We start from the raw sequence: 27,024 nt of genomic DNA on the forward strand, positions 1-27,024 counted from the left end.
TATATTGTATTAGTCGGTTTAGAAGCACTACTGTTCAAACATCAAAAACTCAGGGAGACATCATTTCCCCTTTTCGCATGTATTTCCAAGCCTGTGTGCACATGCAGGGCAGCGCACCTTGCAAGGACTGCATGTTCATCCGTCGCGGTAAATATGCACACCACCTGTGCGTCTGTGGCGTGTTTGCATGTGAGGCTATGCATCCGTGAGTTTCTCTGCAGACTCTCCAACATGTGCTGTCATTGAGAAACACACTGAGAGGATTTGCTAAACTTAGCTCTTACTCCTGAGATGCAGACACCCGCTGTGCTCTCCGCAGCTTTGTACAGGACACCTTTTAATCCCAGCCAATTAAACAATGAGTAGCTCAGTAGTCTGTCTCTGCGACTTGCAAACTGAATTGCGACGAAAACAGCAACTGATGATTGTATTTCTTCTATATAGAAAATGAGCAAAAACAAAAGTCAAGGCTAGAAAATGCATTAAACTGCAACATGTTAGTGATTCTACTGCACATCTAAGAATCAGAGCACCACATCAGTAAACACATGTAAATTTTACTAAAGCATTACAAGTAAAAATGCATTCACCACATTTTTTTATAATTTTTGGATTTGAGTTGATGGTTTGGTCTTGGGGCTTAATGTTCTGCACTAGCAGAGGTCTCCAGGTCCAGTCTCTTAGTGTATGATGTCATGATGCTAAAAATGGGTGAAAGTCTGCTAATCTATTACTCTTTAACTGAGAGAACACCCCACCCACGCCTGAGAGGAGGAACTGACCTCTCATCTCAAATCCCCACTCCTCTGTCTGTGCATCAGTGTGCACACTGTGCATGTGCAGGCTGTTTGTTTAGGTCGCAAGAAGGAGGTGTGAGGATTTCTATACCTTAGAGCAGGAGAGGAGAAGGAACCTGCTGCAGCACCTGTGTCATTTCTCTTCAAAAACTTAATGCTACTTGAATTCTACGCACACTTTGAGTAAATTTACTACATTTTATTTACTCCAATCAGGAAAACCCACAAATTTAAAGAAGACAAGACTTCCACAGGTGAGCACTTTTCATGTAAGGGCACTAGCGGTGCATAATTACACCATCCTTTACTTATTAGAACATTTGCTTATGCATGTAGCTGGCAAACAGGTAATTACAAGTACTTTAAAATGTAAAGGAGATCAATTCTGCCTGCAAACTAAATTACTTCCCACAAGATGACCCGGGTTTCATCTTCTCTAGTGTCATTCAGCATGTTGATGCTAAATGACGCTCCTTGTACTGAAGATGGCTGCTAGGTTACACATATACAGTACGGCATGTAGCTTTTAGAATTGCTGGAATATTTGTTAGTGCTGTGACCCAGTTCAAAGCATACCTGAATGTAACGGTTGCTGCTGTGCTGCTGTGGTTGTATTTCCAGTCCTACTCCTGAGTGAATGGCTCACTGTAGGTCAACTCAGGATACTGGCAAAATGCCTTCCAGTGAAAACCACCAGTGAACAAAGTCTTGAAACAAGCTCGGTTGGTTCTTATCCACCTGAAATGCAAGAAACACATAAATGTTAGTGAATTAAAAGCTTAATGACTTTACATCTCAGGACAGGAGCAAATCAACTCATGCATTTTATGGAAGTGACAGTTTCTTAGAGCGATGCAAAACCGCTGGCCTTGAGCCACATGTGCATCATTAGAGATATGGCGTTCTGTGAGACTCACTCCCACCACGCTCCCCAACTCGAGACAAGGCTGCAAGAGGATGAAGTTCAAAAGAATAGCCAGAAGGGTTACACTGTAAATTCTGAGTAAAATTAACTAGATGGGTTGCACATCAGACAGTTTCTCCTTCTTTATGCATCTTGTTAGGGAACGTGACGACGGTGCATTCTGCACATTTCAATGTGTGACACAGGATACAGAGAAAGGCTGAACTATATATACTTACTGCTGAAATCTCTAGAGAACATTGCTCTTCATTGTACTTTTTTTGCTATCACACACCAACTCCTCAAATAAGCAAAAGTAAAAAAGAAAAAAAAAATGGCTACAGCCATAAACATTGATGTAGAACTTACAAAGCATGTATTTGGATAGAGTAGGCTCACAGTTAATCATCATATTAAACCTTATTTTTAGAACAGCAGAATATGTATTATGCTTCCACAAAATGAGAAGCAGTCCTGTAAAAAAAATGTTTTTGAAGGAAAAGGGCCCCTCTTACTCACTTGTGCATCAAAGAAACTTTGAAGCTTCTCATCAGCAGGAGGCCCTGAGGGCTAGCTGGAGGCCCTCAGGAGAAATATCCATGTTCCCTCACTAAAATGACATGTTGTCCCTGTTGGGCATGACGTCCAAATAATCAAAAAGCCATTCTAACCAAGCTTGTTTGAGATTTTTCAATGGAGTGTTTGTACATGATCATTATGTCTTAACGCCTTAGATGAAAAATACATTAAAAACTGTAAATGGTAGCGGGAGGCGGAGGCGCAATCAGCTGTGTAAGATGTCAAGAGCAGTTTTCTGATTACTTTGATGTGATTTTGTCTGTGACTGAAAATAAGGCGGGTTGAACAGTCGTAAAACTCACTGGACGTGTTTCTAATCTGCAATAAATTGCGTGCTATTAAAAGTAAGGAACAAACATTCACTTGTAATTTAATTGAACAGTGCGCACTTGGAGGGATAGCACGCAGTGTCTCAGAGGTCCTGTCATCACATATCAAAAGATACGTCTTTCTTTTTTGGGTCAATGGTAGCTGGTTCCCACTGCCTCCAACTAAGCTGGGCTAAACACTTTCTGGAACAAGCTTCTCAATGCACAGAGATGGAAACTATCATCAACGTTCTCACCCAACAAGAAGCATATAATCCGAGCTGCATAATGTAGCTTTAATTTGCCTTGCTCTGTGTGAGGAAGGACAAGAAGATGATGTGAAATGAGTCTGAGTAGAAACAGCATTTCCTTCTCAACTTCATTCTCAAGTGGAGGGCATGATGGCGGAGCAAGTCAAGAGGTGCTTATCCCATCTGAAATTTTTTAATTGTACATCTCCTGCATAAGTAAGAGTGGTTAACTGTCATAATCAGGAGCTGGTGCTGAGCTCTGGCTCAGATCCAACTGAAACTCTGCTCTTACAAGACAAGAAGATGTAATTAAAATCGTCGTTGAAACAGGATCATCAGCCGTGCATCATGCCCCTGTGACGCAAAACAGGGTTGCTATTAGCACACTCGCCGTACATAGCCTACACGGATATGTGTATCTGCTGTGCTGCGTTTTTAGGAGCGCATTTATTTGCATTTGTTGAAAGACTTTACAAACCTGTTCTCACTTACATTCTTATTTACGCTTTCATTTACATTCTGATCTACAGGTCTGAGCCGACTACCAAAACCTGGACGCTTTTTCCCTGAAGCGAATACACATTTCAAACGATTCAAAAGATTTTTATTTCAAACATAAGCCAAAAAATGTTTGTTGTTTGTTGTATGTAGTGAAAATTCTCTGTTTTGTACCTTTGAATGTTTACTTTTGTCCCTGATTTGCACTCTTTGCAGCAAGTGAGAACCCACATTTTTACAGATTTATCCCAGAGAGTGTGTTTGATTGATTGATTGATCGGTTGGTTTGCGTCTGCTGAGTGTAGAGGGAAAGCCATGCAAACACTCCTCCGCTCCTGCCACGACCTCAGCGGTAGGTGATTTGAGGGGGATGAGGGAGGATGCCATCCCACTTGTTAACGTGCCATCATCCCTCTCCATCCTCCAGTAGCAGAGCGGGTGCAGGGGCAGGGAGCTTTGTGAAAGTTAGGATCTACGGCCGTAAACACGGCTCTGAAATATCAGTAGCTTAACTGTGTACTCATAAATCCTGTCCACAGTGCTGAAGTAGCAGTTGGATTTGTAATTGTGCCTTTTTGTCTCAGTCCCACCCTTCTGTCAGTTTCATCTTGGATCTGTAATATCCTCTAAATTATTTATTGTAAATACTCATTTCTATACTATATTGTAGTCTAAACACTCTATAGAGTAGCATCAGCTTCATGATCAAAGTGACAAGTAGCAATGTGTGGTCGTGGACAGGTAATAGGATCATACAGACACCTTGCAGCCTGTAGTATTTATAGTATTTATATAATATTTCTCGGAGCATTCAGTAGTGTCTGTGCTGCTGAAAATATACCCACAGCTACCAACTAGAAGCCAAAGTATTGAGTTTTCTGCTTCAGCCTGTACCCTTTGTCCACATGTTGCTGCAAGGCTGAGTTCCCAGTCTTCTCATCAGAGCTGCACACGTGTCACATTTTACATAACCGACAGCTTCATTATTATCTGCATTGGTGACTACATTAAAATGCCTCCATACTGTTATATATATATATATATATGAAAGCACCATGTCCAGGAGGCTAGCCCAGCCAACATGGCTGCACCCGAGCCTGAGCCATCATGTCCCATCAGGTTCGGGTTGGGTTTCCACACTCTGATAACAACAGATATAATTTTTACTGTAGATGTTTGGCGTAACCTGAAAGTGGAGCAGTTAATGTGACCGAGGAAGCGCTGAGGGCTATAGTTACATAATTTGAGGTTAGGTTCTTACCTTTGAAACAAGGTGCGTTTTGAAAAATAAGCATTATTGGCGTGCTTAATGTCCACATCCAGTAGAAGAACAGCCCTCCCTTTGGGCCATTCCCCCCTGTTAAAAATGATCAGATCACTGGGCTGGACCTCAGTTAGGCCGAACACAGACTGTACAGAGTGAATGTTCAGGATTATTGTCCTGCTGGAAATCCTCGCTCACACATCTTTGAGCCTTTGGTGAAACTGATTCCAATTTGGCAAAATCACCACATCGCTTGATGCACCGCTGCCTTTACTTCTCATGTAGCCCCCTGCTCATATTTCATCTTAAAAGTTTGGCTGGCATGTCTTCAGCGGTGAGAGTCTAGTGTAGTTTAGCCCATGTTAAATATCTAGACTTTTTTCTAATGAAGAACATCAAATGTGATTTTCAGACATGTTGTGACTCTTGTACCGTGCTCATAGGCAGCAGGTAGGTCTGCTATTACAGCCTGGCTGTTATTTGTTGTATCTCAGAGGTTGTGCTGAAGACATTTGAAATTGTCTCACCTCATTTGCATGTTCTCACTTGTTCTATAACGAGAAGTGCTTTGGGTCTTTGTTGTTTGCATGAAGAATAATTGCAGTGTTTAACTTCATAGTGGTGTGAAATCACTTTATGTTTTTGTTAATGTTCGTAATGTCACGACCTTCTAAGCAGAAATGTCTCTGCGTGGGCTGTATTGGGTGCTTGCCACTGCAATTGGCTGTTTACCCTGAAAACTGCGGAGCAAAATCCTTCAATTGGATATAAATCACACAAGATTAATGAAAATTACTATTAAATTATTATTAAAATTATTACAGCAACTTCCAGAAATGCCTGACCTCAAGCGAAGTTTGGTTCTATTTTGATTCCCCCAAGATATTTATCTTGTTTTTGAAAAGGTGTTTTTCCTCTACAGCAGATGGAGATTTTTAAAACCAGCAGTGAAGCGTTTAATATTTAACTGATCTGAAAGCATAAAATCCCTAAAAGCGCTAACGGTTTGGCATGCGGAGCCATCAGAAAAGCCCATTAATCATTGTTTCTGACCCATTGAATTATCGTCATTTTACGGACTGACCGACCTCTGCGTGCAGTTAATGGACTTTCCACATCCACAGCAAGCGCATGTCGACGTTATGTAACCGGGGTTAGAGAATGCTGGGAATTGTATTCTGTTCAGCTTATATTTACATTTATAGAAGGTGAGGTACAATGGATTCTTTGGATGGTGTGATTCCATGGTCTTTGGCTACATTTTGCATGCTTACAGTCAGGAAACTCAGGGCTTACAGGCATTGCTCAGTCACAGGGAACATGAACTGACTGCTGCTGCCCCTCTGGGCTTGTTCCAGGTTAAGACCGATGTCCTGTGCTTGTGAGAGCTGGGTTTCCTGTTACTATTCCCCGGGGGGCTGCTATAGCATACTGAGGCTGGTTTTATTACAGGTTTAATATTAAGATGTTATTTACGAGGGCTGTGAAATTTCTGCTCTTTATTGTTTACATTCATCTATTTATTCAACTGAAGCCAGGATAGCAATACTCAGTTACTGGTGTTGAATTTGATTGTTTATTCTGATTCTGGTGTTTTATATGCAGCGATGAGTACATATACAGTGTATGTACTGGAAATCGCTTAGGATTTTCTTTCCCTTTTTATGTCACTGAAAGCAGTTTTGTCCTGGATGTAGGATTTGTTTATTCCACAGTAGATTTTTGACGATTCTGCAATTGTTTATGCTTGTTCCCTTCCTCACAATGACCACTGATAATGTGGCTCTGAAGAGGAATTGTGGAGTATTTGGATGCTTCATCTGATTCCATAAGCAGTTTGGTGTGGGTTGTATCGAGAGAGAGATGCCTGCCCACCATAGAGACCCTGTACTGTACCTACATTATCTAAAATGGACAAAACATCAGGCATCTTTGTGCTTCTGGGAGTCAACAAAACAGTGCAAGTCAATGACGACGACAACAGCAGCTGATCTTGATGTTACATCTTTAGATTTCCTTCTTCATACAAACCTGATTCCAAACAAGTTGGGACACTGTGATAAACATAATTAAAACAGAAAGTGATACTTTGCTAATCCTGTTTTACATAAACTCAACTGAAAAGACTACAAAATTAATATACTGAATGTTTGACCTCATCAGCTTTATTGATTTTTGTAAATATTTGATGCAGCAACACGTTTCTAACACAGGACAGGAGCAACAAAAAACTGGGAAAGATGTGGAACGCTCCAAAAACACCTGTTTGGAACATTCCACAGGTAAACAGGTTGATTGGTAACAGGTGATAGTACCATGATTGGGTATGAAAGGAGCATCCTGGAAAGGCTCAGTGGTTCACAAGCGAGGATGGAGCGAGGTTCACCACTTTGTGAACATTTGATTGGATAAAGGATGTTACTACCTGGGCTCAGGAACACTTTGTAAAACTGTTTTCAGTAGACATAGTTTGTTTGTTAATGATTGCATTCTGTTGTTATACGTTTCACACAGAGTCTCAGCGTTTATCAAATCAGGTTTGTACATGAACGTCATGTGAGCACGTAGAACACAATCCCAAACGATTAGTCAATTAATCAATTAGTTAATCCTTCATCAATCCAACATCCTTCCAGCAGGTCAAAACAGGACAGATGAGACCAGAACCACAAAACTTCTATGTGCTTGTATGGTTTCCTGTTCATGTTTATCCTTTCATGTGTGGATGTAGGTTAATTTTAGGTCAGAGGTTTAAATTGTGGTTTACAACAACAAAACAGCTTTCGTCGCCTTGGTCTTAAACTGATATATCATTACAAAGTGATCCACCACCAGGATCCACGTTTGTTTTATGATTTGTGGAAATATGTTGGAGGCTATCACAGCTGTAGACTTGTTCTCTGAGTGCGTCTGATCCATCTCAGTGTGTATGTGTGCTGGATTAGGATGGCTCAGAACAGATTAGTTAATTATAGACACCTGCTGTCTAAGCGTGGTGTGTGTTGTCAGGTGTTGCAGCATGAGGTCGGCTTGGTGCTGAAGGGAGAACAGGCGGAGCCAGGTGTGGAATTGCATGGACGAATGCTTTGCCATGTGCTCTTAGGCTGCCTCTCTTCCCCCTGTCCAAGCTCTGAGAGCAGCTCAGTAATGGGAATCTTCACACATACTTCTGGGATATAAAGTGTCACCTACTCAACGCGCTTATACCCGCTAACTATGCAAACTGCGACCAAGCGGTTCTTTGATTCCCACATCAAGGAATAAAGCAGTAACATGGTCAAGCTGTCAGAGACCCATTTTAACAACTAAATGATACTGTGGATGGGAGTTAATAAGGCTAAAGCCGCCATAAGAGACTGCACAGCATCATGACTGACCTATAATGATGGTACAAATAGGAGCATGATGACTGTTAAAATGTCAAAATGACGTCAATGACATCTCACACACACCTTGGTAATCATCTTGTCCGCATAAAAAGCCAGTCACCCCGACAGATCATTAAAGAATAAATGCTGCCCTGGCAACGCTACCACAATGACTGCATGCACCATAGCTGTGAAACTAAAAGAAGCCATGGCCACACACTCAGTGACGAAGCAGCACCGAGCAGCAGCGTCTCTACACCTCAACCAAAGCCGAACTTGCTGTTGTTGTTGCTGTGCAGAGTTTCTGGTGAGTGATTTGGGAGCAGTAACAAGGTCTTGTGCAGGCAGAGCTGCACAAGTAACAGCCAAGGCCACGTTACTGGAATACGACAAACATGCACTTTTTAAAATCATGAAAAGCTCATATTTGCCTCGGTTTGCTTTTTAATTGCCTTCATCCGAATGGTCGAGTCATCTCAAGCAATCCGGCGCTGGTTTAAGCTGAGGAACAGAGCCGACAGATGCAGCTTGCATGCCAAATCCTCCATTAAAATCAGTATGAATTAAGAAGTCTTACCCAAATATAAGCCGCAATTGATGTTTGATTAAATACTCAAAAACGTGTGGAGGAAACAGCTGCAATCAGTTTTTCTCTTTTGCTCTCATTATCAACTTTCATTCTGCTGCTCAATTAGTTCTCCTTGAAGCTTTTTGATGCTTAATTTGGAACTTATTGTTTACTATAAACTTGATGCTTAACAATAATTTGGAACCAGACATTAACCCGTGAATTGTGCCTTTCTCTTAACTGGCTGACATATTAATGAAGCGTGGAAATAAACCTTGTGCCTTGCAAAAAGCTGTCATGTTTTAAAGACCTCTCATTTGTTGATTGCATACAAGTCATTTTAAGGTATCCAGATGAACAGATACCTTTGCATTATCAGATTGTCTGATAAATTTAAGCCACATGAAAGTCTCCGTTTCGTCCCCTTAAACGCTACTGAAGCACAATATCTCACACTTGGCGACTTTTTTTGAAGGGGCTGTGCAAAAGGAAAGCTCTGCAAACCGTGCACTTTGTTGCTCTCACTAAGCATCTGTACTTAAGTTCTGCAAGTGCAGCATGTCGATGCTTAAAGAACTGTCCAGATGAATATGCATTGTTTTGTAATTTAGGGAATCCAGTGAGCTTGAGTTTGAAATATTCCAACATGATTTGCAGCAGGAGCCACACAAAGAACTGAACATTTTATTATTGTTGTCTTTGCTATTATTTTTACTTTTATTTTTTTACTCAGTCAGAACCTTCTGAGACTTGATATTGTTTGACATTCAAAGCAAAGTAAATCGTTCCCTCTGGCAGAAGTAAACAAATAAAACTAAGCTAAGCAAAAAAAAAAAACAGCAGCGGGGATTTTCACACTTGCTAATCTTAGTCGGTTGACTCCACCCTTCGTGTCTGGGAGACTCCTGTCAGACCTCCAAGTTAGTCAGTTTACCTTTACACACCTCCCTGCAGCTGATTGAGCAGACATCTGAGATTGTGGATATACATCGGACGCTGAGGAAGAAGTGACCTGAAGGTTTTTAAGGACTGAAGAGACCTTTCTGAAGGGATAAAAGACTTTTTTTTTTGGACGTTCTGATTGGATTTACTAATGCATAAGACATGAATTTGTTATTTTTTGCACTGCTGCCGATGGCTGTGTAGTAGCTCTCCACAAGTACAGTTCCAATCCCAAGCAACATAAAAAACACCTGGTAAGCATGATAAGAAGCGAATAGTGATGTGGTAGTAGTTTGTGAGGTGAGGCATCAGAACACTGGCATTGAGGAGGTGCCATCAAATATAATGTTGAGCAGCTCCTGTACAGACTTCCACTGAAAGCTGAATGATGTGTCAGGGATGTAATGATAGTCTGTTGTCTATAATGCAGGAATAGCTGCTTTAAGGGTAAATGTCTGTCAGTTTTGTAGCAATCCTGTTGGTGTGCATTAATGGAGTAATTAAGATGTTGCTCAGATGGTTTTGTCATTGCTCCTTAAACACAGTGCAGACACTCTGAACTGCACTCTGATCCTTTTGCATCAGCCTCACAACCGCAGATCTGGGTTCTGAGTGTGTTGTGTGTGACTTTTGATGGTAAGAGCATAGAATGAGCAGCTTGCATCCCTCACCTTTTCACGCTTTTCCTTCTATTGGCCTAACACTGCACTCTCATTAAGAGTTTTTGGTCTTAAACGATTCGTCCGATGCTTTTTCGACTAGTTACCTTCAAAGACAGCTTTGGTCTGAACGCTGATGTTTCGTGTTTAAATTAGTAATCTCCTGCATAACAGTCATCAGGCAGGTGCTGGTGACACCTTGACTTTTCCTGGGAAGCCCCTTTTCTGTTGCATAACTCAATCACTTGTGTACTGCAGGTGCTAATTTTATCCTCTTTAAAAGGCTTAAGTCTCATTAATGCTAGAGCACAGTGTAGACAGTCATGATTGACTTGGCACTTGCACTCTCCTTACCTTGTATGTTCCCTGTTCCCTTTCATGTCTTTACAGGAAGTCATACGAATCATGAATGAATCAAACATGTCATTGACTGTGGGGTGTAGAGTACATGACGTTTCTATACTGCCTATAATTAAAGCTTTGTCTCCACACTTTTTGTGAGCTACTTTTCCTGGAGGAAACTTTTCACTTCATCCTCAACCTGTGCTGAGAGAAACTGTTGTTTATGCCACGTTTGCTGCCAACATTAATATTCCAGGTGTTCAAGTCATGAAGGTCGACAGTGTCCAAATGACACAGGTTGACATTCGCTGTTACGTAACTGTGCACGTCTGTGGTCTGCAGGGGATTTAAAGGCTACACAGGGGAGAGCTGATCTTTAAGTCAAAGAGGCTTTACGCCACACCACAACAAACCTGAGACACTTGTTGCTTCAGTGACATGATGGGGCAGTGAGATGAGGAATGGGTCGTGGGATGGACAACAATGAAAGCACCTGCAAAGTCCAGGAAACTCACAAAAAACACGAGGCCGATTCACTGACCACATAACATAAACACATATGTGAAAGTATAGAATATAATAAGTGTTTGCTTCCCCGTAATGCATGCACTTATAAATCTATACATTCAGGCTTCATTCCTCTTATATTTTATTCAACACAAATAAAATGTGTCAACTTATCATAAATTACCATGCGCAGACGTCCAACGGAAGCCGCAGCAGCAGAGAGGAGGATATGAGTAACAGCTGGTGTTCTGCTTATTGAAACGTATCGAGTAAAACTGGAATGACTTGTTTAAAATGCAGATTATAAACAGGCTCTTTACAGATTCTGTGCTAATTGTTTGGGAATGTCAGTGGCTAATTACGGAGGGCCATCTGCAAACTTTTTACAAATTTTCATGCATTAAGAGAGCAGAGCATGCAGCATTAATTGAGTTTAGTCATGTGCTCATGTGCCCCCATTAATTACTTAATGACACAATGAAGGCTTTTTTTGAATAGTAATCTTGTACGCAATATTGTGAATTCATCACCATTCAAAATGTTTCTTACTGCCTAATATAGATAGTGCTTTAACATAATGGCTCATTATACAAGATTTTTTTTCCTGTTTGGTGAGCTCTTTCCCTGATAAGAATTAGTGGGAGGTTCACATTGTCCCTCAAGATCCCACCCCTACCTGTGTAGGTGCCCTGAACAACCAGCAGGAATGACAAGAACATGATCCCTCACTGGCTTCCCAACAACAGAAATTCCCAATTATGTATGTTGGAGTGCATAACCAAGGTTGAAGTAACGCCAGTTTATGTCTGTGAATTATAACGGCTGTCTCAGCAACAGATGGATGTACATAAGGCTTACTTTTTGCTTCATACTAATTAGATGGTAATGGTCCAGCTATGCATGTGATAATTGTCTAACTGCACCTCTATATTTCAACCGTCTTTAACATTGTCTGTCTTCTCTTTGCTGCAACTAAACAGCATGACTAAACATGTCTGCCACTTTGTGATCAAAATACATTGCAAAAATACAGCATGTCCAGAAATTCTTCATAGTGCAACCTAAAAACGTGTCAATAGTTAATATCTTCTTCCGTCTTCACCTCTTTCAGTGCCAACAAAATGCAGAAGCAAGTGGAGGTCAGGATGGACGAGAGCCACCTGGAGCCCAGCGTGGAGAGTACTGAGAGTGCATGTGGCAGTCTGTGTGACAAAATCATGAAGAACATGGTCCTCACTCTCACAATCCTCGGTAAGTTGTTGCTCGTGTTACTTTCGTCCAACCTGACACGCCAGATGGTTTGTTACACGGAACCATTGAGGAAGCCGCCGTTGAAGACTGTTTGGAAAAGGGCCGGCACAAAAACTATATGGCATGTGATCAGATGAACCATCTGTCTATCACTGTCTATCCCGGGCTAACTTCAACCAATCAGATCAGCGTACGACATAGTAGAATTCTTAGTGAAGCCAGTAGGGCAGACACATCTTTTCCATGCAGAAAAGCCGTTCTTTGTTTTTCTTTCAAATAAGTAATAGTTCTGATGTAATGATGCTATAGCAGCATCTGCGCTAACCTCTTTAGGAGCACCATTGTTGTATTGTCACACCTAAACCACGCCTGTAGCCGCCAGTAGTTCCTCATAGGATGCTAAATGGTCCAAAATGATGGCTCTTTGGCCCATTACGCATAACCAGAAGCCTGGCAAGGTGGATTCTCACTTCCATCCACAAACCATCCATTTTCTACTCCCACTTCTCGCGATCAGGGTGTCAGGCCGCTGGAGCCTTTTTTCCAGCACACGTATGAAAAAAAAGCAGGATACACTCTGGGCAGGTTGTTCATCCATTGCTGCACACTCACAGGCAGACAAACACATTTACACCAATGGGAAATTAACCTTCCCTGAATGTCCGGAACATGAGGAGAAAATCCACCCACTCATGAAGAAGACATACAAGCGTCAGTCAGGCAGGCCTCAGTCTTTCCGATGCAGGACCTTCTTGCTGAGAGGCAATAGTGCTAACTGCTGAGACACTGCTGCTGCCCGACGTGAAGCCAAAAGATTTCACTGCATACCGTTTAGATGTGAAAATGGTTCACAGCTTCTATCTCAACATGAAAATAGCATTCAGCAGAGGAGTTTCATGATAGTCTGTCTCTGGGGTCATATCGCATTAAAATAACACTGTAAGACACTGAAGTGAGGAGCTGCTTTAATATTTCGTTTGAATGTATTTGTCATTTTTCCTTTGTGACAAGTCTTTTCTGTACTGTGCTTCCTTGGTGTCGTTATTTTATTAGCAGCTGTAAGGTGAAACACAAGAGACGTCATCACACACGTATAAAATTATGACAATATGTACAGGTAGCAGCAGGCGCCGAGACTCTTAGATTACAGGCTGTGATGTTAATGAAGGCTCTATTAAGCAAAATGTCAGATTTTATTTACTACACCTGTTGATATGCTGTCATTTAGACTCTTTAAGTGTTCACAGTTAGTATCCCATGGCCCTGTGTCACCTGGCTTTGTGTCTCATTTGTGTTTTCTCGCCGCCTCAGGTGTGTTTATGGGTTCCATCGCTGGAATGCTGCTGCGGCACATATCGCCTCTCCCTCCCGACGTTATTATGATCATCGCCTTCCCTGGGGAGATCCTAATGAGGATGCTGAAGATGCTTATTTTGCCTCTTGTCGTTTCCAGCCTGGTCACAGGTGGGTGAGGTGCAGTAGCTGCTGCGAATGTTCTGCTCAATTTGCTGACAACCGTCCTGAAGTGAGGTCGTGCGGTGCGACTTGTTGCTTCCTGGGAGTTGAGCTGCAGCGGAGCGAGTGGGCTGCATTTTTCAGGCATTTTGTGTACAGACGAGGCCTCTGTGGAGGACGGGAGGCACACAGACACAACTCATACAGATGTTATTGTTTTTTCCACACTTAAAACTATTTTTTGTGGAAACATAAACCTCAAACTAGTTAAAAAAAAAAAAAAACTAGGACTGTTAAATGTGTCTGAAAAAAATGTCGTCCCTCCACGAGTCAACGGATAAGCAGCGTTACAATCACTCGCTGTCAGACTGGATAATTAAAAACTGAATTCAAAAGATAAGTCCAATTGTCTAGCTAAGTACAAATGAGTAATTAAGTTTCTGACTCAGTTGTCACAAGTGACTCATACAAAATTTTCGGGTTCAGAATTTGCTTTTCAAATGTATCTGCACAATACTTCCTCACAGACAACACAACACCAACACCTCTTATGTAAATGAGGTAATCCTGATGTGTGGAAGCTTCACTGTGCAGATGCTGCAAGCTGGTCCGACATGAGCAGCTGTTTGGTAGATGATCAACTTAATTAGAATGTTTAAAGTTATTCCATAACTACACAGAGAAGAGGTCTGATCTAACATATAAAAATGCATAGATTTTAACTTCATCACCATCTGTCAACAGTAGGATTCATGCAACAACAGTATTGGACTTACTTCCTTCTGCTTCCTTTAAAACAGGACTAGCCGGTTTGGATGCCAAATCCAGCGGCCGTTTAGGCACCAGGGCCATGGTCTACTACATGTCTACGACAGTGATTGCCGCCGTCCTGGGAGTGGTGCTGGTGCTGCTCATCCATCCCGGCAACCCCAAGCTGAGGGCTAATCTCGGGCAGGGAAAGAAGAACGACGAGGTGTCCAGCGTGGACGCTTTCTTCGATCTCATCAGAAATCTTTTCCCGGAGAACTTGGTGCAGGCCTGCTTTCAGCAGGTAGGAGTCTCACAAAAGGCTTTCACCCACCATAAAAAAAGTCTGATTCATATGTCAGTGTCTCCAACTGTTTGTTCTTTTCTTTGCTTCTTGTCCAGATCCAGACAGTAACCACCAAAGTTCCAGTGCCCACTAACAGAACCAAAGCACCTCCACAGTTCACAGTCAAAAGGTCGCTTCAGTTCAAGAGTGGGATGAACGTCCTGGGTAGGTGAAAAGTTTCCACACACACCCACTGCACAGCTGAAAAGAAACAGCCGTTGCAGAAGAAAAGCACAAGTTTTGTTTTGCTTTTTCATCTTCAGTTACATAATAACCAGAAAGCACTCAGATAACACCACCGCTGCTCCACGATTAGATTCAATCATAGAAGATCTTTAAAAATGTGCAACTGGATGCAGATGTGTGTCAAAATATATGAGGTGACAGTCATCAGATAAAGAAAATAAAAAATACCACATGTTATAATAAAAATCACTTAGAAAATGATCTGTGCCCAAAAATAATCACTTTTTCCTTGACGCGTGATTCAGCTTGTCACCTTATCTGATTTTGCTGTCCCATTTCTGAGATATTCTGGTAATCGACAAACAAAAGTCCAAAACCAAACCTCCTCTGTGGATGCAACAATGAACTCAAATGTCCCATTTTTCCGCATATATATTTCAAAGGACTTATAATTTTCACAATATTATCTTTTTCATGTTATTGCAAATGCATACCCATTACCGATCTTTGTAGTGATTATCCCTCATTGTAGGATTTTCATTTTCATACAGGACATGGCTGTACAAGACTAGTGTAACGTTACTTCATTCTGCATCTCACAGGTTTGATTGGATTCTTTGTCGCTTTTGGAGTCATTATGGGGAAAATGGGAGAAAAGGCCAAACTGATGTTGGAGTTTTTCAACGTCCTGAATGAGATTGTGATGAAGCTCGTCGGGGCGATTATGTGGTAAGTTTTTAACTGCTGCAGGCACCATGTGCTCCACATTCAGCGACACTGCCAATGCTGACAATACGCCTGCAGGACTGATCACAAACATATCCTGTGTCTTTCTTCAGGTACTCCCCTCTTGGTATTGCTTGCCTCATCTGTGGAAAGATCATCTCCATCGCTGACTTGGAGGTGGTCGCGAGGCAGCTGGGGATGTATATGATTACCGTGATAGTGGGTCTCATCATCCATGGAGGGATCTTCCTTCCGCTGATTTATTTTGTGATAGTAAAAGAAAATCCCTTCAAGTTCTTCATGGGGATATTCCAAGCTTGGGTCACGGCACTTGGAACAGCGTCCAGGTATGAACGACTTCTGCCCTCGTACCTGTTTTATATTCTGGAATTAAGACTTTCTGATCCTGGTGAGCTCAGTGTGACTGTCTAATTCAGGTTCTCTAGTGTGCTGCATGTTTTTGTGAATACTCTGGTTCACCCTTTATTTCATGGTCTTGCCAGTAATGTCCTCTCATTTTGCATCCATCTTTTCTTCACTTGATGTTTTATTAATGACATAGACCCTCTCTTTTCACTGTGTGTAATGCTGCTGCTGCACTGCAATTTCCCAGCTTGGGATAAATAAAGTCTATCTATCTATCTATCTATCTATCTATCTATCTATCTATCTATCTATCTATCTATCTATCTATCTATCTATCTATCTCTTCCCCCTCCTGGGGTGACCTCAGTTCTCTTGTGTTCTGGCCTCTTCACGGCTCCGTCATCTATGAGAAACACTGATCAATTATATGACAAAACATAAAAAACAACTGCTGAGTCACAGCTGCTGTTGTCTCTACATGAGGTTCACCCTTCAAGTAGATTCAAACTAGTTTCTTTGTTGAAGTTAGACTCATAAAAGCCTCAGCCTGCATTAGTCCATTTTATGTAGAAAATTAACAATTCATAAATTACCATAGTTCAGAGTGGATTTGTTTCAGTATGAACAGAAGAATTGTGTAATTAAGTTTAAAAAGTGTTGCAACATCAAGTGTGACCCAGTCAAATTAATTCTCAATAGACTGTCTGTAACTGGTTTAGAGTTCTGTATTTCTGCAAGTTTTTAGTGCCAAACTGAACCTTGCTGCACGCTCTCCATGACTGCAATACTGAACCCCCTCTTCCTGTATTATTCGCCGCAGTGCCGGTACCTTGCCTGTCACGTTCCGATGCTTAGAGGAGAACCTGGGCATCGACAAGAGAGTAACCCGCTTTGTCCTCCCAGTGGGTGCCACCATCAACATGGACGGCACAGCGCTTTATGAGGCTGTGGCCGCCATCTTCATCGCTCAGATGAATGGCATCGTCCTCGACTGGGGCCAGATTGTTACTGTCAGGTGAGAATTTGGCTGCAGAAAGGTAACATTCTGGGAATAAATGAACTGCGTTGGCCTCAACAGGGTTGTAGAAAGATCTTTCCCCCTGTAAATATGGTGAAACATGCACACAGTAAACAGTTTTTAAGCAGCTGGTAGCCTCTAACACTTCCTAGTTTTCTTAGAAAAAACTGTATGTTAACAGTGTATGTTGGAGCCCTCATGCTAAGAATGGATCTTGTCTCCTACATAGTATGACTGCCACCCTGGCCAGCGTGGGAGCAGCCAGTATCCCCAGTGCTGGACTGGTGACCATGCTTCTGATCCTCACGGCGGTGGGGCTGCCCACTCAGGACATCAGCCTCCTGGTCGCTGTCGACTGGCTGCTGTAAGTTCAACGCAAACGCTGTCATTCAAAACACAGAGACCCGCTGCAGCACCATGCAAGGGCTTTGATTTTAGTTTCTTATCAGACACAAATCAGTATGTGCTTCCGTTAGAGTGTGTCATCATCTCACCGAAACACGTCATGCTGGATTTTTGACTGGATAACAGCATCAGAGCATGAATGTGTTTTTGCAAATTTTTCCAACAATCAAGTCGAGAAAATCTCACTTTGCCATGAAGCTGATTGTACAGCAACAGTTTTCTGTTGCTCTCCTCTGTTAATGATGTAAATGGCATTAAAATTCAACCAATCACGCCATCCTCTTTTAACACATTGTCATCCTTTTACTTCTCAATGCGACGTACGCATTCGGTTTCCTTTTCGTCTATGGCCTGACGACTTTCAGTGTGTTTTTGTGCGTTTCTTTTCCGGAGCAGTGTGCGGAGCGGAGCACTTAACCACAGAACTGGCAAGAGTAGCATCAAAACAGATGCTTGACTTTAATGCGAACGTACAGGGTGTCTCATTACAGACTGAGCACTGAGCATGTTCCCCAGCATATGTTTTGGGGGTGTAAACAAATCTGGCTGTCAGGCTTTGATTACTGTCCTGTAGATGCAGAGTTTTGCTCTCCTACTCGCTGACTCACTGACATCTCTGTGTTAATTCAGAAGCGTAATTAAAATAACTGGAGTACATAATCCGTTTGCAAAGAGGCAAAAAGCGTTGGCTTTTTTTTCTCTCTCTCTGCTGGCAACAATGCTGATATTACTCATGGGGGAATAAGCTGCTTGTGGTCTTATTAACCCTTGGGCGAAATGATTCATATAAAAGGTGGAAACACTTTTGTACATTTTAACAAATTAATTAACCGTGAATCACTAATATATTCACACAGTGTTCTCTTCTTTTTTTTGTGTTGCTATGTATTCTGCTGTGTATTGCTGCTGCTGCTGCTCTTTTGTGCTTCTCTAAGGAAATCCAAACCAGCGTTGTTTGTCTTTTCTGCCGCTCACACCTTAAAATCCAAATTAAAGAAGCAATTTTAAAGAAAAGCAGATGCTTACCCTTGTTTCGTCTTGTTCTCTTTCTCTTACATTCATTGCCTTTCTGTTCCTTTCCCGCCGCTTTCCTCCTCAACCCGCAGGGATCGTTTCCGCACCTCGGTGAACGTGGTGGGGGACTCCTATGGAGCAGGTATCGTGTACCACCTTTCCAAACACGAGCTTGACTCCTTCGACTCCCAGCAGAGCCGGATGGAGGAATTTGAGATGGCAAAGAATCAGTCCTTCTTTGAAAACAACACCAACCAGAATGTATACGCTCACCACAACTCAATCTTGATAGACGACTGCAAGGTACATTTCACGTTAACGGACATAGAGACTTGTATGTAGAGAATCCTCCCCAGCTCCGTGTCTGTGTTGTCTTTCTTTTCTCGTCTGTGTTCGTGCCGCTTTTCCATGTGACTTCTCATGTTGGTGTACGTGTGTCTTTGTGAATAGTAAATGTCATATTTTCATTGAAGAAAGTTTTAAAAGAGGGTGAAAAGCTAAATAAATATTTCTATATTTGTTTTTTCACCTGTTAATCACATGAAAAAGCAGTTTTTGTGATACCATCATCAAAATCAATTGTTCTTTTTTATATGATACTTTTTGTTATTTTATCCTAAAAAAAAACTGTTTTACTCTCATGAAATTCAAATGAAAGTGTTTCTTTTTAAGCACCAACCATTCCTAATGCGTTGTCTTGTACCCAATTATAATTGATTTGTATTTTGTTGTGGTTTGTCTTGATTTTTATGAAGAAACTGTTTTCTTTTTCTTCTGTCTACTTAATTGGACATGTATTTGTGGCAGCCCTGACCAAATTACAGTTTTCAATCATTGGCCATCTTTTGAAAGAGTTTTTCTAGCCAGTGGTATACATACAAAGACTGCTGTTTCACCATGTTTCATCCCAAGTGATGCATACATTCATAAAATGCCTATCAAAGATCCCTTCCTGTCAATACTATAGCTACCTTTCTAAACAAAAAGGAGCAAAATTGTTGTTGTAAGAGAATTCCACTCATACAGTATTTTTGTTGATATTTCATTGTCTGTATCATGCAACTTTGTGTCTGATGCTAAAGTTGCATTCTGATTATTTCATTATTGTAATTCGGTTGGGCAGAGAATCCATAAAATACATGGCCAACTCTGGAAAACTAGAATTATCCTTGTTTTCTTACAACTTTGTAACTGAGAAACCACTCTGACATGTAAACAGCATCACTGTATCATTGTATCAGTGTATGAGATGGCATGTACCTCAATGGTGGGGATTCACACATTAAGTCAGCCCCAAGGTCAATGGCCTGAATGTACTGAAGCAATGGCTTCTCTGCTCCCAACCGCTGCTGGTTTGCAAATGACGGTGCCTTGGCCCCATAGTTAGATTTTCTTGGTAATTGCTTTCAGGTCACCATGGGCAAAAATGGCAAGACTGCAGAGTTCTCTCTTGTTGAGGAGGGACCGTGGAAATGCGAGTAAAGCAGATCCAGATGCTGCTGCGCCTTACCCTGAGTTCCAACAGCTTTTACTTTCTGCACACAACTATAAAAACAAAACAGAACAAAAAAAAAAAAAAAAAAAATCACATATAAAAAGAAGGAAAAAAAGGGAGCGTTAGCAGAGTCAGCCGTACCGCAGGAACAAACAGTCGGCCAGGCTGCTACCCGTCCGGGTAGCTGCTGGAGCAAACTACAGATGACTCTATGACCAACTCGCGTTAGATCTGGCATTTGCGCTAACTAGTAATAGGCTGGTGCATTTCATGCACTTTATACCGAAGAATAAATCATGTGGTCGACAACACTCAGGGCCTTACTTGGTGCTGCTGCAAGCTTCCTGTTCTGTCAACGAAAGAATTCTTCGACCTTGTGCAACATCTCATTTTTCTTTTGTACTGAAGCGTTTTCTTTGTGGCTCAAAGGGCAGAGAGATGATGGATGGATGGACGATGGCCTTGCCAGTTAAATTTTATATAAAGACCAACGAGAGATGATACAATAGTTATCAGAACAAATGAACAAAATCAGCTCAGGAGAATTACTGAATATTACTGAATGGTAGTTACTGTCAGTGGTTTTGTGATTTCTGTCTCTCTATAGAATGTCCATAAAGATAAAAATGATAAAAGCTGGATTTACGAAAACAGAGCTGAATAAAACAGTTCTCGACGTGGCATTGTGACGTAAATGCTGGATGGCTAAACGCTGCATTACCTTTGACTGTTTGACTTATAGGATTACGCCCTGATGTGGCACTCATGGTCAAGACTAAGCAGCAAAGCTTAGGACTTAGACCCTAAGAGGAGAGCATGTGCCCTCTAAATGTGGCAACAAACAGTACAGGACGTGTTGCAGAGAGCCGTAAAGCAGATATTAGTGTATGTGACGGGTGCCCTCCCACTTATTTATTTACTTTTTTTGTATATGTGTTCTTCACGAGTGAAGCACTAAGTTTCTGTTTGTAGTCATAAAGTACGCATGTGTACTTGAATTTCTGTGTGTTTCTGAGAGCAAGAGAGGACGATGAACAAGGGAAGAAAGTTGGAGGAGGTTCAACCAGAGAAAAGAAGGAGAGGTGGCGTCTTAAACTCTCAGCAGGCCAGTGCATTGCTCTGTTTTCTTTCAAACTGTTTATTTCTTTGCTATAATGACAACCTTGCCTTGACGACGTCAACTGCAGAGTGCAGTCAGTGTGATGAGTAACACGTTCCTGGATAAAAGTTACCGCAATTCATCTCAATAGATTGCTGAGACTCACATTTTAGCTGAAGAAGTTTCTCCACCCTCCAGCTGTACTGCACTCAGAGCCAGGACGGCTGGGCCTTCCTGACAGGACATTACTTAGGTTTTGCAGAGTTTACACAGCAGATCTACATATAAGTAACACACCTGCATGTAGAGCTAATCAGCGGTTACGTCTGTTTAGCAAGTGCACACTAACTTCTGCCTCCTGCACTCGCATCAATCTGAAGCCGCATCAACAAGGTCATTGGCTGAAAAAGTTCATGTTTATGAGTTCAAGTCTGTGTAGCAACTCTGTTCAAACGTAGGTGAAAATGGGATTATTTATTTCTCTTTTCATATAAGCAACAGCTTATATATTCATGTTTAAAGTGCCTCCTTGCACTTTGTGTATATACTCTCTTTAGATAAAGTGTATAAATCAAATGCATAGAATTTGACATTTTATGTAATCTATCAGAATTGTTTTTGCTATGCTAAAGGTTTCTATAAAGACTATAAGCATATATATCTAACAATGTTAGTATGATGTTAATGTTCCTTTTATGCGCCGCTAGTCATCTCAATAGGGTGTGAATTTAGGGTTATTTATTTGCAAACAATGCATTCAATTTATCTGTTTTTGAGAGAAACTACCGAGCCCCAAATGGTTGTCTGGGAAGAAAGCCCAGTATGTTTCACTTGTTTAATGAGTGAATGTTATTTAAGGGTTATTAGGACATTTAAGGCAATTTTATGTGCGTGGAACGTTGGTGCTGGCAGCTGCAGCATGTCTGCATGTTGTGACGCCTCAACAAGCCACCTTGTGTTTGGCTCAAGCACCTCCAAAATGGAAGGCAGTCTTCCTCAGTGATTACCAGCATACCCTGATTTATGTCAAAAACCCATTATCTGTATATTCCTGACGTCACTTTTTCCATCTGTTTCGTTTGTTGTTGGGCCTTGATCTACATAACATTATGTTCTTAGTCAACGGGCCTGCTGTAGGAAGTGTTTTCTATGAACATGTGAAATTGTAAAATCTTTAGATATTAAACTTATATTTTCTATCTTTCTTTTTGATTTTATGCACACATTGGTCCAAGAATATTTTCATTTTCTTTGCATCTGTAATGCAAACCCTCTTTTCACTGACTGACTAAATGCAAGCAGGACTGAATTCACTTGTACTAAATAAACTATAACACTGCACAAACATATTTGTCAGGCAAATGGGCTGAAAGTGTGTAAATATTTTAATACTTGTGTGTAAATATGAATGGAAACAAATAAATGTTTATTGATGAGCTGCCGTTGTGTTTATTTCTCGGAGGAGGGCGTACAGCATGTGAACGTTCAGTAAGTGCACGATGCAGCGGCTGAAGTGCTGTGTAGGTTGTCAAGAGGCGCTAATGAGTTAGTGGGCCGAGCACTGTTCAGTACTGAGCTTCCACAATGAATGTGGGGAAAACGGAGCAGCTTAATATAAGTTACAATCCACAACACGGTCGTCAATAATATTATTACAAAGAGATTTAAAATAATATTATCACAAAAGACATTTTCATGTGTTCAATAACAGACCTGTGAGTTCAAATATATATATATATATATATATATATATATATATACACTGAAAACAGAGGGAATAAAACACTGTAAAGACTTTTCAGCTGTGTTTGAAATAAACGGTATTTGTGCATCTTAACCATAAACCACCATAAAATATTGCTGTAATTTCAAAGTGAGGGTGGAAAAACCAGATTTTCGGTCAGACTGGGCCCGTAGCTGTGAAAGTCCACAGAAACCTTTAGCCTGACCCGACAGCTTTGTTCCTCTGATCCAGTTCATGTGCTTCAAACACAGTCCTGTGGTTCTGCGATGAGTCTCAAGCCTCCAGAGTCTGTTTCTGAACCTCACTGTGCTGAACATTTCTCGGGAAGCTCATCCAGGGGGATGACTGTGTACTCTGCGGCCTTTCCGTTCTCCTTGGGCTTGTCTTTGTGCAGGAATGTCTCCATCTCTAGCTCCATCTGCTGGTTTGAGGGGTTGGTTTTGGTCTCCAGCTGGGATACGTGTTTTGGGCCATTCCACCTGCACAATAAGGAATATCAAGAGTTTAATCTTATGCTCATAATGCTTACTGTCAAAAATGTTGCTGGATATTTCCGATATTTCATTCTTACTTGTCTCTGGTAGCGATGGCAACGCAGAGCATTACCAGTGCCGCAACACCAACAATAAAACCAACGATGATGATCCAACCTGGACATGTGGGGGAGAAGGAGTTGATCAGACGGTCTTAACAGAAAGCTCAATCATGCAGAAATCTGGTATATGAATGCATTTTCTTCCTGGCCTCACCTGGTGTACTGTGTGCTGTGTTGTTCTGTGGTGACGCAAGCATGACATTTTCTTTCACTTGTGGTTCTTGAACTAAGACCAGAAAAACACAATGAATACCACTAATATAAGAAAATATAATAGCGATTTGATATTATTACCAAGGATATTAAGCAGTATTTACCAGTTCTGGTTATAACTTCTTCTATGAATGAATCTGATCCCGAGCCTTCATTCTCTTCAAACGATTGTGGAGTATTGTGTCTGATGTGAGCAGTCGTGGAGGTTGAAGTGCCCATTTTTGTGTTGACGCTAACATCGTACTGAATCTCCTCATTGTATATGCCTTTATCTCCAGACCCGAACCCAGATTCCAGGGAGTCAAAGATGGAGACAATGACATCAGGCACACTGGAGTCATCGGTGTGCCTTCGCAGCACTTTGGAGGTAGAGCTCTGAGCATGTGAGAGCAACTTTGCACTCAAAGTTGTGGTTGTAAGATGTTTGCCTCCATGCTGGTGGAACACGGAGGTCATGGACTCGTCGTTGTCACCTGCACCACTGCCCTCAATCGTCTCACTCTTTTCGGACTCAGAGGACGGCTGCTGGGACGCCTGACTGGTTAAGATCCTTTTGGGTGACTGGGTTGTAACTGAAGTTTTCAAATGGTTATCGACGAGGTACCCATCTGTTTCGGCCTCTCGATAAATGTCATCCTGGTTCACATCTAGGACAAAGAGAGACGGAAAAAAACCACAGGTCACCTTAAGTGTTTACCTACCAGTCCTGACACGAGCAGAAAGGAAAGTTACCAAGCTTTTATGCTGTACAAAATAACCACACAGGGCTTATGTGCTTTGCCTCAAATTCTTGTATTAACTTGTGTTGTGGTCCTCTTTGATGAGGTGTGGTGAGAAACACTAATGATTAACCTGAATGACTAATGGTCTATGTGCGGGTTAACAAAAGAGAGGCTGCCTCATCAAAGCATCTGTTTTAACAAGAGCATACCTCACTTTTGACACACCCAGTACAACAGAGTAAACTATGACTGTTCTTTTCCTCTGTTTTAGTTGGAATGAAGCCATTACCAGGCTTTTGTGTCATCAAACCATGTCCAACGAAATGGCAAATTAATGTGCTCATATAATTAACACAAATATTGTTTTTTGCTCAATTAAATTGATTTAACTCCCATTATAAATAATAATAATACCTTATTAGTGTTGATTCTTATTTACTTGGCAGTAAATTTGCTCAAGTCATTTACAAGCTACATTTCTTTTACATTAAAAACATATACAAGCATGCAAAATACAGAATATTGTTAGAGAATAAATAAATGGTTTGCAGCCTTTTTGGTATGTACCTGCTGACGAAAACAAGTGTTTATGAGTTCAGAGATGTCTGAGTTGTTTCACCAAAGAGAGATTTAAATTAGTGTTTGGGCCCAGAGAGGAAAAATGATCTAATATTTCATTTTAAAGAGCAAAGACTAGAGGATAGTCAGGACATTAATACAGATTTGTGTAACAGAACTTTGTTTGCTATACCCCATTAATCAATAACCTTTGGGAGGAGTCTAACCCGTAGATTGGAAACTGCTGCCCTAATGATGTTGTTAAAACTAGTGCTTTAACTTTTAATACTTTAAATAAATATCTCCTGATAATGCATTGACCATGTTAAGCAAAAAAAGCCCATTAAATTTCAATAGAGGGTTTAAAAAAAAGTTAATTTAAAAGGCGTAAGAATCAAATCACACATCTCCACTCTCCGTTTCTGCCCAGTCACGTTCACCTCTGCTGCTCCCTATAAAGTTACCGGTTGCTCAATCTTTGGTTTCACCTTACACAAGACGTACACATTAATGCACCTCCTGGAACAGCTTAGAACATCTCACAATGATCGCAGTGTTTAATCTGGAGGTGCCAGTGAAACCTGTGCAGCGGCAATGAAATAGTACTCTGGTATTCTTACAGAAAGAGTTAGACCTGAAACATGAAGAGCATCTTAGGTAGTGGCGGGGGGAAGTGCTGACTCACGGGGGAAGAAAAGGACACCATGGGAATTATTGAAATTTCAGAGGTCTGCATAGGAGAATTACTACCCATGACTACAGCGTTCTGAATCCTGAAGTGGACGAATGTCATTATGCAGACAAATTTTATTGACCCCTCTTGAATATCTTACATGAGAATAAAAGCAGAAAAACATGCACCCAGATTCTTAATTTTACAGTTAAGTCCTCACAGACGACATAACACTGCAAATAAAATCACACAGATAAAACAGAAAGTGTTTGAGAACTTTGAAATAAGAAAAAGGGCTTTCACTTACTATTAACAGGTGTTGAGTGGACAACAGCAAGAAGTCCAAGAGCAACCACAAAAAGAAGATTCCTCATCTTGGTGGCAGAAATGTGTGATGGAGCCATAGACTGAAGCGGTTAACTGTTGCTGAGCTGGAACTCTGTGGCACACTGACCTGATCTTTTGCAGCAGATGAATCATGCCTTGCCTTTTTATACGCAGCAGCAGGTAGGTGTTACATTAGCACAACAATGGCTGATGACACACACAAACACACACACGCATGCACAGAGGGCTGGCACACCTGTGAACACACCCTCTTCCTCGCACACTTTCTCACGCTTTTTTCCCTCTTCCCCTCAGACACAACACACAAACACTCGTAAAAAGAATAATAAAAACAAGAAACTCAGATGTTCGGGAAGTTGATTTGTTTTCAGATACTTCTTGCTGGAAGAGGATGAGCATCAGTTTCTTATGAAATGTGGTTGGAACGATCTCACTTGCACCGTCAGTTGCATATAACACAAAGTAAAATGACAACAAACACCATTTATGGGGCTAAATCACATGAAGAAGCACCAGAAACCAGAAAGCGTCTACTGTTTAGACACATTTGTAAGTGAACAGACTGAGCCCTAAAAGCAGTGGACCTGAAGTGAAACAGGCTGAATGTAGACTTAAAGAAATCAAATAATAGTTTTAGTATCTGAGTGGTTAATGTCTAATACGCCCCAGCTGGTGACAACTGGTTCAGCATGACAATAAAAAATATACACATACATTATATGCCATAGGCAAATGTTTGTAAGTGCATCCAAAGGCAACTGGACTTGCTTGTGGACACAAGCACAACAACACAGGCAAATGTATATTTGAAAGAATACACATACATACGCTAACTGCACCAGCATGCAAATACAAACGTACATAGATACATACATGTGCAAAGTATAAGTACATAAATAACAAGTATATTATGATTATATAATTCTAAGAAAAAAGAAGCATTAAAAAGTGGCATTAAAAAAGAAGAACTACTTTACAGGTCGTCATGTCAGGAAAAACAGGTTGGAAACAGAAAATAAATAAACAAATGCACCATGATGGACATGTAATGAGGCTCAACCAGCACTTTCATTATG

At 41.2% G+C, this 27,024-nt stretch overlaps 2 protein-coding genes across 4 annotated transcripts; one reads left to right on the forward strand and one right to left on the reverse strand.

Annotated features, from left to right (window-relative positions):
• Nucleotides 1–924: 924 nt before the first annotated feature.
• Nucleotides 925–20,080, forward strand: slc1a2a (solute carrier family 1 member 2a). 3 transcript variants are annotated; one of them, XM_041934120.1, is made up of 10 exons: nucleotides 925–1,051; nucleotides 12,099–12,238; nucleotides 13,550–13,702; nucleotides 14,494–14,744; nucleotides 14,843–14,951; nucleotides 15,575–15,701; nucleotides 15,812–16,045; nucleotides 16,885–17,079; nucleotides 17,312–17,446; nucleotides 18,594–19,218. In XM_041934120.1, exons 2-10 carry the CDS (start codon nucleotides 12,109–12,111, stop codon nucleotides 18,841–18,843), a joined length of 1,584 nt encoding a protein of 527 aa, XP_041790054.1. In that variant the 5' UTR covers nucleotides 925–1,051; nucleotides 12,099–12,108; the 3' UTR covers nucleotides 18,844–19,218. The 3 variants fall into 3 exon arrangements, with proteins under 3 accessions (XP_041790054.1, XP_041790047.1, XP_041790064.1); XM_041934113.1 differs by lacking the exon at nucleotides 925–1,051 and adding an exon at nucleotides 9,612–9,733; XM_041934130.1 differs by lacking the exon at nucleotides 925–1,051 and adding an exon at nucleotides 19,912–20,080 and having other exon boundaries at nucleotides 12,103–12,238; nucleotides 18,594–18,804.
• A 1,067-nt stretch (nucleotides 20,081–21,147) lies between these two features.
• Nucleotides 21,148–26,052, reverse strand: LOC121604577. Its single transcript, XM_041934141.1, has 5 exons — nucleotides 25,908–26,052; nucleotides 23,752–24,294; nucleotides 23,589–23,660; nucleotides 23,411–23,489; nucleotides 21,148–23,318 (listed from the first exon to the last, which is right to left on the reverse strand). Exons 1-5 carry the CDS (start codon nucleotides 26,002–26,004, stop codon nucleotides 23,141–23,143), a joined length of 969 nt encoding a protein of 322 aa, XP_041790075.1. The 5' UTR covers nucleotides 26,005–26,052; the 3' UTR covers nucleotides 21,148–23,140.
• Nucleotides 26,053–27,024: the final 972 nt, after the last annotated feature.

This window comes from Chelmon rostratus, chromosome 1, assembly GCF_017976325.1.
Source record: "Chelmon rostratus isolate fCheRos1 chromosome 1, fCheRos1.pri, whole genome shotgun sequence".
Lineage (NCBI taxonomy): Eukaryota > Metazoa > Chordata > Actinopteri > Chaetodontiformes > Chaetodontidae > Chelmon > Chelmon rostratus.